The sequence below is a fragment of the Maniola jurtina genome, chromosome 22 (assembly GCF_905333055.1).
Source record: "Maniola jurtina chromosome 22, ilManJurt1.1, whole genome shotgun sequence".
Taxonomy (NCBI): domain Eukaryota; kingdom Metazoa; phylum Arthropoda; class Insecta; order Lepidoptera; family Nymphalidae; genus Maniola; species Maniola jurtina.
Window position 1 is genome coordinate 6,169,224 of NC_060050.1, and position 12,510 is coordinate 6,181,733.

General features: G+C 36.9%; 1 protein-coding gene across 1 annotated transcript in view; it reads left to right on the forward strand.

Moving 5' to 3' along the window:
* The window catches only part of LOC123876669 (endochitinase), a 35,689-nt gene that overhangs the window by 18,692 nt on the left and 4,487 nt on the right, over positions 1-12,510 (forward strand). Inside the window, exons 6-9 of the mRNA XM_045922961.1 lie at positions 4,361-4,583; positions 7,480-7,603; positions 8,551-8,748; positions 11,314-11,610. Coding sequence (XP_045778917.1) covers positions 4,361-4,583; positions 7,480-7,603; positions 8,551-8,748; positions 11,314-11,610 — 842 coding nt within the window. The remainder of the gene's footprint in view (positions 1-4,360; positions 4,584-7,479; positions 7,604-8,550; positions 8,749-11,313; positions 11,611-12,510) is intronic.

Here is a 12,510-nt window from a genome sequence, read left to right on the forward strand (position 1 = left end):
ACCATTCCAAAGTGCCTACTTGTAAAAGTCTAATTGCATAAAAATATTTTGAATTTGAATTTGAATTAAGTGACCCATTCGTTCGGCAATTATTGTACTTAGACTACCATTACAACTAGTAAAGTAAGTATGTAATAAATAAATAATTGATCCGAGGTCAAGATCCTTTGATGTTCGTGCTCTTGTACTTGCTTACACGTTAATACAAGGAGCTAAAGGCTCAATTTGCTATAATCCGCTAAACCAGGTTTAGCGGATTATAGCAAATTAAGCTTAAATAGGTTCCTTGTATAATATTATGGACTTCCGCAAAATAACGCCTGTTTCTATACAATACTTACACGTTCGGCGAGTGCGTTGCCCAAATGCATTTGGCCAATGTGTACAATGCACTGCGCTTTAGAGTAATGAGTGCATTGCGATGTGTGACAGGAAAATGCATATAAACAAAGTACTAAGACTCCATCGCATTTACTTGGCACGTCGCAAAAGGCACGCGGAACAACATATTCAAGTCACTTCACGTACTAATAGCTAGCACAGCTTTATACTTCCGACGGACTTGCTTTGTTTATTTCTGTTTGTTTTAAATATATAGTTCCATAATCCTTACACACATATGGTATCCCAGTATTTTGAACTCTAAGTCCTTGCATGCTTACGTATTAGGATCCCAGGATTATTTCTCTTTAGGCGTCCGGGTTCCCCATTTCTAAAGGTTATGATCTCTTGCACTTAAGATCATTTTGTCCTGCGTGGACCTTGCTGTTGAGAGTGGTGCGAATTTAGTCTAACCAAGGCATCGGGCTATGCCCCCGAGGTCCTTTCTGTACACTTTCCCAGCACTTACAATCTTTTCGATGTTGTGTCCCTTCTCTCAAAGGGGTCAGAATAATCGAGGACCCTCTGAAGGGAGGTGGTTGATAGAATATCACCTCTAACTTTTTCACCTAGGGGTAGGTATATACGAGAACTTAATGTATTTGTATAAAAAACGTATTTTAATCCTTCTTTGGTGTAAAATTATGGAACCTTCGACTAGCTTCTGGAGCTGAGTATCTAGTAGATGGGTATAAACTAAATAGCTCTGTAATCAATTGATATTATTATTTGCATAGTTATAGTGCTATTAAGAGGGCCATAAAAATATCTCATTGTAATTTTAAAGGAACGTAATAATCTGCACGATTTTTATCCAACTCCCTATATAGCACTATTGTGCAATTTTGTGCGACTGTACTTTACTATTCTTATCCATTAGGCTATTCACCGCTAAGCCTAGCAGTGCTGTGGTTAAGACGTCAATCTCCTAGTCAGGAGATCCGGGGTTCGACCCCGGACAAACACTTCGAACTTTTTAAAGTTATGTGTGTTTTACTTTTAAGCAATTAAGTATTTTTTTTTGTATTTTAAAAACAATATTAGCAAAGCTAATTATGACTAATACTCCTTTTCCCCTCCAACTAAGCGTAAAGCTTGTGCCAGGAGTGGGTACGACAATAGTACAACGGGTGGGGTTTGAACCGCCGACCTTTCGGAATTCAGTCCACTCCTCAAAAATTGAGCTATCGAAGCTTTAACGGTGAAGGAATACATCGTGAGGACACTTGCACGCCCAAAAGTTCTCCAAAATGTGTGTGAAGTCTGCCAAACCGCACTTGGCCAGCATGGTAGACTATGGCCAACCCTTCTCATTTTGAGTCTCCTACCTGTACTCAGTTCGGAGCTGGTGATGGGTTGACGATGACTGATGCACTGTACAAATAGGTGTTGTGCCTATCTTTTAAAAGTTTTCTAATTAGTTCCAAATAACGGTCATCTTTAGAATTACCTATTTTGTAAACCGCTTAGCATAACAAATTCAAATTCAAATTCAAATTCAAAATGTTTTTATTCAATTAGACTTTTACAAGTTCTTTCGAATCGTCAAAAGCATCTACCACTGGTTCGGAATGCCTTTCCTACCGAGAAGAACCAGCAAGAAACTCGGCGGTTGCTCTTTTCAAAGATTTGATATACAATATTATGCCATGTATAAAAGCAATTGAAGTCCTGCGCATTGCTGGAGCGAATCGAAGTTCAAATCCACGCTTTTTTATCATTTACATAATCTTCGATAGTATAATATGCTTTTCTCAAGAGCATATTTTTAATAGATTTTTTGAACCTGTGTAAAGGCAAGTCCAAAATTGACTGAGGAATTTTGTTATAGAAGATTATACCCATTCCCACAAATGACTTTTGGACCTTCCTGAGACGGAGTGTAGGAGTCGCAAGCCTGTTACGGTGTCTAGTCAGCCTGTTGTGTAGATCGCCAACCTTCTTGTAACTAAGAATATTTTGTCTTACAAAAATTATGTTGTTGTAAATATATTGAGAGGCTACGGTAAGGATACCTATTTCCTTAAATTTTTCTCGAAGTGAATCGCGTGGTTTTAAGTTATAAATTGCGCGTATTGCCCTTTTTTGTAATACAAAAATTCTCCCAATATCTGCCGCTCTACCCCATATTAAGATTCCATAAGACATAATACTATGAAAATAAGCAAAATATACTATCTTTGCGGTCTCCACGTCAGTTAATTGTCGAATCTTTCTAACCGCGTAAGCAGCAGAGCTTAGTTTGCCAGCAAGAGTTGATATATGGGTGCCCCATTGCAGCTTCGCATCTAAGGTTATCCCCAAAAATGTAGTAGTCTCTTCTATTTTCAAAATATCATTATTTATCATTAAATTAATGTTACTTGTGTTCTTGGTATTGGGCAGTGCGAATTCAATACACTTAGTTTTTTTTGCATTTAAAAGTAGATTATTTACAGTAAACCAGTGAGTTACCTGAGATATGGCACCATTTATATCGTCAAAATTGTCCTTATTTCTATCGACTTTAAAAATCAAAGACGTATCGTCAGCAAATAGTACGATATCGCAAATATTTTGGACTACATATGGTAAATCGTTTATGTATACTAAGAACATGAAAGGACCTAGAATAGAGCCTTGAGGAACACCCATTAGTGAGGCTGATCCGGATGACTTCACATCATTCACACATACTGTTTGAATACGATCACTAAGATAGGACGCAATGAGACCAAGCGCAGTGTCTTTGATTCCATAGTGGCTCAATTTAACTAAAAGAGTCTCGTGCTCAACGCAATCAAATGCCTTGGATAAATCACAGAAAATACCAATGGCATTCTGTGACCCCTCCCACGCATTGAATATATGCTTTAACAGCATTGCGGCCGCGTCGGTTGTTGATCGACCTTTAGTGAAGCCATACTGTTCAGAATGGAGTAGCTTATTTAAATTGAAATGCTGAAGCAGTTGGTTGAGCATGATTTTCTCAAATATCTTGCTCAGTGTTGGCAAAATTGAAATTGGCCTGTAATTGTTTGGGTCACTTTTGCTACCCGATTTAAAAAGAGGTATCAATTTACTACATTTCATGAGATCTGGAAAAGCGCCTGTATCCACAGACTCATTAAAAATTAAGGCTAGATATGGCGCAATAATATCAATAATATTGTTAATTATTTTTACTGATATTCCCCACAGATCTCCGGTTTTTTTGCTTTGTAAAGATTTGAACACTTTAACAATGTCATATGGAGTAACGTATTCAAACCTAACAATTCCTTTTTCTCTGGAAAAATGCTTTTCACCAAACCAGAATAAACGAACTATGCAGTACTGCCAAGGCAGCGGGTTGTGTGATTAAAATAATACCTAGCATTTGCATTCGGACGTGACTGCGTCGGGAGCAACGGGAATTTTTATATTCCGATCTTGGTATTCAAATGTCGTATTATCATATATATGCCATATATGGGATAGAGTAGATGAATCGATAGAATGCTGAATAATATCGTAATTCGAATTGTCAGGTTTAACACAAACTATACAGGACCTACCTTACTATAGAAGTTAGTTTGTTAGTATAGGGCTTTCTCTGTTACGTAATCCCATACAAATGACAAAGACAAAAAGACAGTGGGCGTTAACCATTTTTAGTGGCCAACAAGTCAGTAAAGTAAGTACAGAGATTTTTTGCGCAAAGGATCAACCTGGCTTTCCAGCGCGGAAATTCAGCCAGTATTCTTGGCACCATTCCACGCGGGCATAAGTTGTACAGTATTTAAATGGGGCTAGCTTTAAGTTCTCAATGTAACATTTTCAATCAAAAAAAATAATCATAGGAAAATAAAAATAAGTTTATTCCTACGTACAGGGCTTAGTTACCCGAGATTGAAAGAGGCGGCTTTAAATAGAGGAGCTTTTCGGATGATGATCGCCAAGACTTCGTTTCGAAGAAGGCGCGCGATGATGATGATGATTCCTACGTATTTTGTTGCAGATTTCATGAACAAGTACGACTTTGACGGTCTGGACTTGGACTGGGAGTACCCTGGTGCAGCGGACCGGGGTGGCTCCTTCTCTGACAAGGACCGGTTCCTCTACTTTGTTCAAGAGTTGAAGAGAGCATTCGTCAGGGAGGGCAAGGGTAAAGAGTTGACAGCCGCTGTGCCGCTGGCTAACTTCAGGCTGATGGAGGGCTACCACGTTCCTGAACTTTGTCAGTAAGTTCAAGCTTTTATTGAACACTAGCTGATACCCGCGACTTCGTTCGCGTGGATGTAGGTTTTTTAAAAATCCCGTGGGAACTCTTTGATTCTCCGGGATAAAAAGTAGCCTATGTGCTAATCCAGGGTATGATCTATCTCCATTCTAAATTTCAGCCCAATCCGTCCAGTAGTTTTTGCGTGAAGGAGTAACAAACATACACACACACACACACACACACACACACACACACACACATACATACAAACTTTCACCTTTATAATATTAGTGTGATTTATTTGATGAAATTTTGTAAAACCCTGCAAAAGACTTCTTACAAGTTTATATAGATATTAGAAAAAAAAAGTTTATAGAGATAAATCCATGAACCGTCTTACTCTATGACTCCACATTGGCACCGACTCCAAAAAATGTTTAACATTACGTCTTGTGTATATAGTATATTCAGTAATAAATTAAATTATTTTTTACTTTTTAGTGTTTGTGGTCATTGAAGTCGGTTTTTTTTTAAAGTCAATTTTTAGTGACCCCACGTACTAAAATATGCTATGCCTGGTTAAAAACTTACTGTTTACTAAGCTAGCAATTAACCATTGAAGAGTTCTGTTCTCTATCTCCGAAGATATTCATCAGATCTTCACCATACTAAAATGACCCCCTCTGACCTACCAAATATTCACATCTGGCACAGGTTCACATTTGACTGAGACCTGAGTAATCGCGTAACAAACATACTAAAAAAACAACATGCATATTTTTTAACCGAATTCAAAAAATTGGAGGAGGTCCTTTTTTTTGAAGTCGGTTAGAAATAAGCAACCACAAACTTTGCTTTTGTGATAGCTCAGAGAAAATTAATGGTTACGTAAAAGTGGCGTTTTCGCCGTTTACAGTTGAAGTTCAGAAACTAATATGAGTGCTGAATCAACGAGGCTACGCTCGTGTAAATTATGGTAGCATTTTGTTAACAATCGGCTTTATTGCGCGTGCTAAAATTCTGTTAAATGCGAAATTTATGCGGTAATGTTATATGCATTACAGAATGTAATGGTATTTTACTAAATTTATTTGCATTACACGCGTTGCGTAATGTAGTTGTGGATATTAAGAGGGCTCTCTCCGTCACTCGTTTCATACAATCGTAGTTCCAATTTCATTTGAATATTAAGCAACCAAAGTCCATGAAATTTTGCAAACATATTCTAGAAACTAATATCTATGTCTGTGGTTTTCCAGATTTCTGTTAAAATAATCGGTTTCAAAGTTACGCGGTCTTAAAAATTTTCATACAAATCATTGAGCCCCTGTAATTTTAAAACTACATATTTTTAGAAAAATCTAAAACACCACAGACACAGATATTAGTTTCTAGAATATGTCTGGAAAATTTCATGGACTTTGGTTGCTTAATATTCAAATGAAATTGGAACTACGATTGTATGAAACGAGTGACGGAGAGAGCCCTGGTAATATGTAGCAACCGCAACATCGCGTAAAATTCAATTTTAAAATCTCCCTTTGGAACCCTTTAATTTTCCGGGATGAAAAGTAGCCTTTGCCACTCTTCGGATCTTTAATTATACTTATTTATACCATTGACCATTACAACCACACAGACGTATAAGGGTGGATTTACCAACAGCAAAAACATGGCATGGATTCCTTGTAGGAACCGTCAAGGCCATACATACCCTTCCAAGTCACCTCCATTTTAAACTGCATCATCACTTACGACCAAGTAAGATCACGGTCAAGTGCACAACTTGGCATAAAAAAATATTCAGTAGTACCTAGTAGAGCATCATTCGAAGTTTTTCCATTGAAGTCCTTTTAAATCTCTAAAGACATGCGAATGATTTTAATGATTAAGTTACTGTAAGAGTACCAAATAAATGTATCTAATAATAACTTAATCGCTTCCAAGATGTTTTGGTATTCCAAGAGAGTCTTATTTAAAAGGGCCATTAAGTGCAGTTTAGGAGTAGTTTCTTGGCACATGTTCAGCTTTTAAGCCAAAAGACACATAATGCGGTTATACATTTTCAACTCTCAAAACTACAAGAGCAATTAACAGTTAATCTCCATCACATTAAGAAAAGCCTATGCGGCCTATTCACGGTAACAATGTTCATCTAACTAGCTCAGAAAGGCTTTCTTTTGTAAGAAATCCGCATCAAAAGTCCATTTCATAACATGCTAACGTGAAAAAGTTATTCGAAACTCAAACGTGACGAAATATTATGATGTAACTTCCGATGAACTATGATGTTTTTCTTCCTATTAAAAAAACATAATGAAACGCACACAACTCATTCTTACATTATTTATATCAATCATACTAGAAGCCGCGACTTCATCCGCGTGTATTTATATAGGTTATAAAAATCCCATACCATTTTAAAACTTAAAACTTATTAACTTTTTAAACAGGGATTTTAAAAAGAAGGAACGAAAATTTATAAGAACGAATAGAAAAGTTTTATTAAAATAAACTTCTTTTAAAAGTGCCTTTGAATGGTCGAATAAGTGCTCATTCTACCGAGAGGGAACTCGGTGGTTGCTCCTTTCAGAAATTCAATTAACACAAGTGTAAATTAAAAATTTATAACACCTCCGACAAGTGAAGGTTACAGTAACTAGAAAAGAGCTGATAACTTTCAAACGGCTAAACCGATTTTCTTGGATTATAGCTAAGAACACTCTTGATCAAGTCAGCTTTCAAACAAAAAAAAATAATTAAAATCGGTTCATTAGTTTAGGAGCTACGATGTCACAGACAGATACACACGTCAAACTCTCACCATAACACCCCTCTTTTTGGGTCGGGGGTTAAAAATACATGTGAAGTTGTGAAGGCCGCCAAGAAAATTCATGTTTATTGCATTGTTACAGAGAACTTGACGCCATCCATGTGATGTCCTACGATCTGCGTGGAAACTGGGCCGGATTCGCTGACGTGCACTCTCCCCTTTACAAGCGTCCACATGACCAGTGGGCCTATGAAAAACTCAATGTGGTACGTTTTATTTCTTTTACTTGAACCAAGTATAATATTTGATTACGCGTACTTTAGCGAGCTGAGCTTTCCCGGCTGAGTTTGTTGTGGGCTCTTCTCAGACCTGGGCGCGTTTGGAACCCTCGTAGCCTTAGCTTTAAGTTTACGTAATTGATTATCACCACTATGTTATCATCATACAAATCTAACAATTCTGACCATCAAAATGTGTACAGTAGTACCTACTTTGAATAAATGATTATGAGTTTGAGATTGAGTTTGAGTTTAGTCTACAAGCGTACAGTAAATGGAGTAAAGTTAGAGTAGTTACACTTTGCATTGTGAGGTATCTCACCGTTTTCAAGCATACAGTTAAGAAAGTTGTATTTTTTTACCCGACTGCGGCAAAACCAAAAGGAAGGGTTATGATTTTAGCAGTCTATATATGTATGTTTGTATCCAGATTCTGTGTGTTCCACCGTAGTGCCTAAACTACTGGGCCGATTTTGATAAAATATGAGTACAACGAGTAAAGGTCCGGGTAAAATAGACTATATTTTATACGAAAAAATTGACCTAACGGTTGTTACACCAAAAAAAGTGGAGGTCTCCAAAAAATTTTTTTTGCTATTATATCGAGTGGGATGTCAAATGAAATAAGAGAAAATTCTGAGCTCATGAATACAAATATATAACAACATTAAAATATACCGAGCGACAGAAAAACAATTTTACTCTAATATTTCAGATCGCAGTCGGGTTTTAGTTTTCAACTTTTTATTACAATAAAACTTAAAGCTCACCTTATCTAATTACAAATCATGCCCGCGTGGAATGGTGCCAAGAATTCGGGCTGCATTTCCATGCTGGACAGCCAGGCTGATCCGTTTCGCAAAAAATGAGCCAGCCCTTCTGTCACCTTTATTCAATGTTTAAAACTAATATTTAAATAACTTGTTAATTTCCAGAACGATGGTCTGAACTTATGGGAGGAAAAAGGATGTCCCTCTAACAAACTCGTCGTTGGCATTCCTTTCTACGGTCGTTCCTTTACCCTCTCTGCTGGCAACAACAACTATGGACTTGGAACATACATCAACAAGGAGGCTGGCGGTGGAGACCCTGCGCCTTACACTAACGCTACAGGATTCTGGTCTTACTATGAGGTTTGTGACCTTTTCTTTTACCAAACGCTTTTAAAATATGTCTTACTTTGAAGGTTTGATGGCCTCTCTGACACAGTGGTAAGTGGTCTTATTAGTGGGAAGTGCCGGGTTTGATTCCCGGCAGGGGTTTGTAATTTTTTTCTGGTATGGTCTGGTGGGAGGCTTCGACCATGGCTAGTTACTACCCTACCGGCAAAGCTATGATGCCAAGCGATGTAGGTTTCCAGTACGATGCCGTGTAGAAACCAAAGGAGTATGGGTTTTATGAAAACTGCCATACCCCTTCCAGGTTAACCCGCATCTTAGACTGCATCATCACTTACCACCTGCTACCAGCTGTAGATGTCCACAGGGTGATCATGATGATGATGATGATGATGATATTTTAAGCGTAATGATACAGATGTGTTGTAAACTCACCTCTAAAATCGGTTCATTGCAATAGTTAAGCTCCATGAATTATTTCCCACTAGAGCTCTATGAGTTATTGCTAAGCTATACTTTAGTGATCCAATGCGTAGATTTCAAATACCTACATCCCTTGGTATGTACATATCTCTTGGTTTACCTCAATGTACATATTATATAATACGTTTGTACTAAAATATGAGCTAATGGAGTGCAAGATATTATGAGTGATGATATAGTTCATTAGTGTATTTCGTTGTAAATATTTTTCTTCTATTCGATACTCAAACAATTCGTTATGTACTTGGTTTCACAGTAAAGACGTAATCACAGCAAACAAATTAATACAGCTTAAACATAATGTTGGTACAAACATGACGTTGCTAATATTTCACTGTAAAACGGGCAGGTGCCAGCAAACTCCCTCGCGTATAATGAAGAAAATGGTTTTGCACATTATGATGAATATTTAATCTCATCGACCATTTTCAAGTGTTTTAAGGCCGAAGCACACTTGATACTTTTAGTCGTATCAGAATCGCGCGTGTTAGCGAGGCATTGATGTTGCGTCGCGTTTTGGCGACTAACGGTCGAAATTAATAAGATCAATCCTATCTGCAATCTGTTGACAATTTACTTAGCAACGTTGTCAGTGTTAGTTTTTTTAAGATTCCATACCCGAAAGCTGCCTTTAGGTGACTCTATTACTTAAGCCTCCGCCGTCCGTTTGTTTGTCTGTCTTTCTGTCAGCGGGCTTGTATCAGCTCATGAACAGTAATACTAGGTAGAGAGTTGAAATTTTCACAGAGTATGTAGTCCCCTATTCCCACTATAACAACAAATAATAAAAGACCAAAATGACGAATTTTGAAATGGCTGACATGAAATTCAAGAACAAATAAAATACATTTTGAGTAGTGTTATGTCTTAGATGGTACGGAAGGAAGCCTTCGTATGCTAGTCCGACTTCCACTTGACCGGTTATATTTGTCAATAAGGTTGCTAAGTAAGCTATCGACAGATTACAGATAGATTGAATTATTAATTTTGGCCGTAATTGCGAGCAATCACGGTAGGTGTATAGAAATCTACTTCGAATAAAAACTGAACAAAAACTACTTCGATACTGTACCGCATATCGGCGAATTGTTTTGTGATTGTTTCATTAGCTAGCGCCTGGCGTTCGAATGTATGCGGAATAAAATGTGCAGTTATGTCATATCAGTTCGATAGTTCAATACCTACTAAAGATCAATAAAGTGGGGTTTAAAAATTCAAACTCAGCTGACTAGCTTCCGAAAAGTAATTAATTTGCGATGCTAATATATAAAATATCGTGTGTGCTTTGACTCATAGGATTGCAAAAGAAAGCATTTCAAGGAATTAAAATAATTATTGTAGACTTGTTGTATCTTTTGTTGTTTCTCTGCTAAAATTATAAAGAACTAGAATTTAATTGTATTTCACTGAAAATATTTAATAATGACTTTTTGTCTTGAATTTATGATAAGTTTATTGTCTTCCCTTTCATCAGCTTTTCTTGTGAAATTGTGAAACTTAAAAGTCCTTGAAAAGAGAAATTGTACCTCTTTCTCATTATTTTAATATCCATATCATATTTAACTATAAAGTATTTTAATGAGTTTTTCTGATAAAGAAAATTTTACATAAACTATAAAATTATTAAAATTTAAAACCTATATTTTAAATAAAAAATCTCTATTTCATAATAATTCTCGTTGCTAAGGGTTGTGACTTTTCCACTAATCACTTAATGGTAGAGGTTTTTTGCTGATACCACATTATGGTCACCATATATCAAGTGGGCTCCCAAGTCTTTCCGCATAAGATTCTACTAAGAATCCCGACTCTCAGACGATCCCGACCACACGAGTAGGTGTGATCCCGACTTTCAGATTACTATTTTACTATCAGGTATTAATGATCGCACTGACGGATTAATGCCCTCTCCAAGGCACGGGAGAAAAACAAAGGTCAAAGGGCCTCTAAGTTGATCACCCGCTCAGTTATTGATTTGTGTCAACGTTGCTTGACCTACCGATATGCGCTGCCGCAAATTAACCACATACCATTAAATTAAAAACAAATATAGATTAATGAATAATTAATCATTAAGAAATACCTAATTTTTTTCAGATTTGTACCGAGGTAGACAACCCGAAATCGGGTTGGACCAAGAAGTGGGACGACTACGGCAAATGCCCCTATGCTTACAAAGGCACCCAGTGGGTGGGCTACGAAGACAAGAAGAGTGTTGAGATCAAAATGAACTGGATCAAACAGAAGGGTTACCTCGGAGCCATGACCTGGGCTATTGATATGGACGACTTCAGAGGTCTCTGTGGAGAAACCAATCCATTGGCGAACCTGTTGTATAAACACATGAGCTCTTATTCAGTGCCACCTCCCCGAACTGAAAACGCTACGCCTACTGTAAGTTTAGATATTACTTTTTGCCGCGACTTCATCTGCGTGATATATTTTTAGCCTGTAGCACTCGGGAATAATGTAGCTATGTATCAGTTAAAGAACTTTCAGAATTGGATTTAGTTCCAGAGATTACAACCAATATCCAAACTTACAAATTTTAGCTCTTTACAATATTAGTGTTTACTCGAGAATATCCACTTAACTTAGACTTAGGTTTTAACTTTTAACTAAACGTGAGGTTTTAACTAATAACTAATGAAAATATGTCCTTATGTCATTCTTCCTATGTGGTTAAATTTCTTCAAGATCGTTTCAGCGGTTAAGCCGTGATAGGTAATATTAGACATACTTTCACATTTATGATATTAGTATGGATATGTATTATTCTCTAAAGTGTAAGTAAGTACATAAAAAAGTCCCGATCGGCATTAATTAAATGAAGAGCAAAAAAAAAAATAACCGTCCAGATCAAATAAATAGTAATTCCGAAGATTTTAAAGGTAAATGATACAATCTAATACAAAACTTCTGCCATTCACCTTTTATGAGAAATTAAGGGTGAGTCAAAGTTCATTTGGGGTTCATAAAACTTCGACATGCCTTCCAGACGATATAAACTTTATTAAAACATCGAAAATTTTAATTAACTATACCCAGAGGGATTTCGTATTTGATATTGGAACGTGATACCTAATGACCTCTTAAAATGGGCCCCACACAGAAGTAGGTACCTATATGAGTGTTCCAACTTTCCAAGTTACATGAAGTTTTTTTTCGTTCTTTGTTTTTGTGTAGGTACCTATATATTTGGGCATGATCCAATGGGTAGTTAATCTAATGTATATTTGTCTTGTCAAGCAAACTGACAACCCCATAGTAGACCGCAATTACACCTGTAAGTTG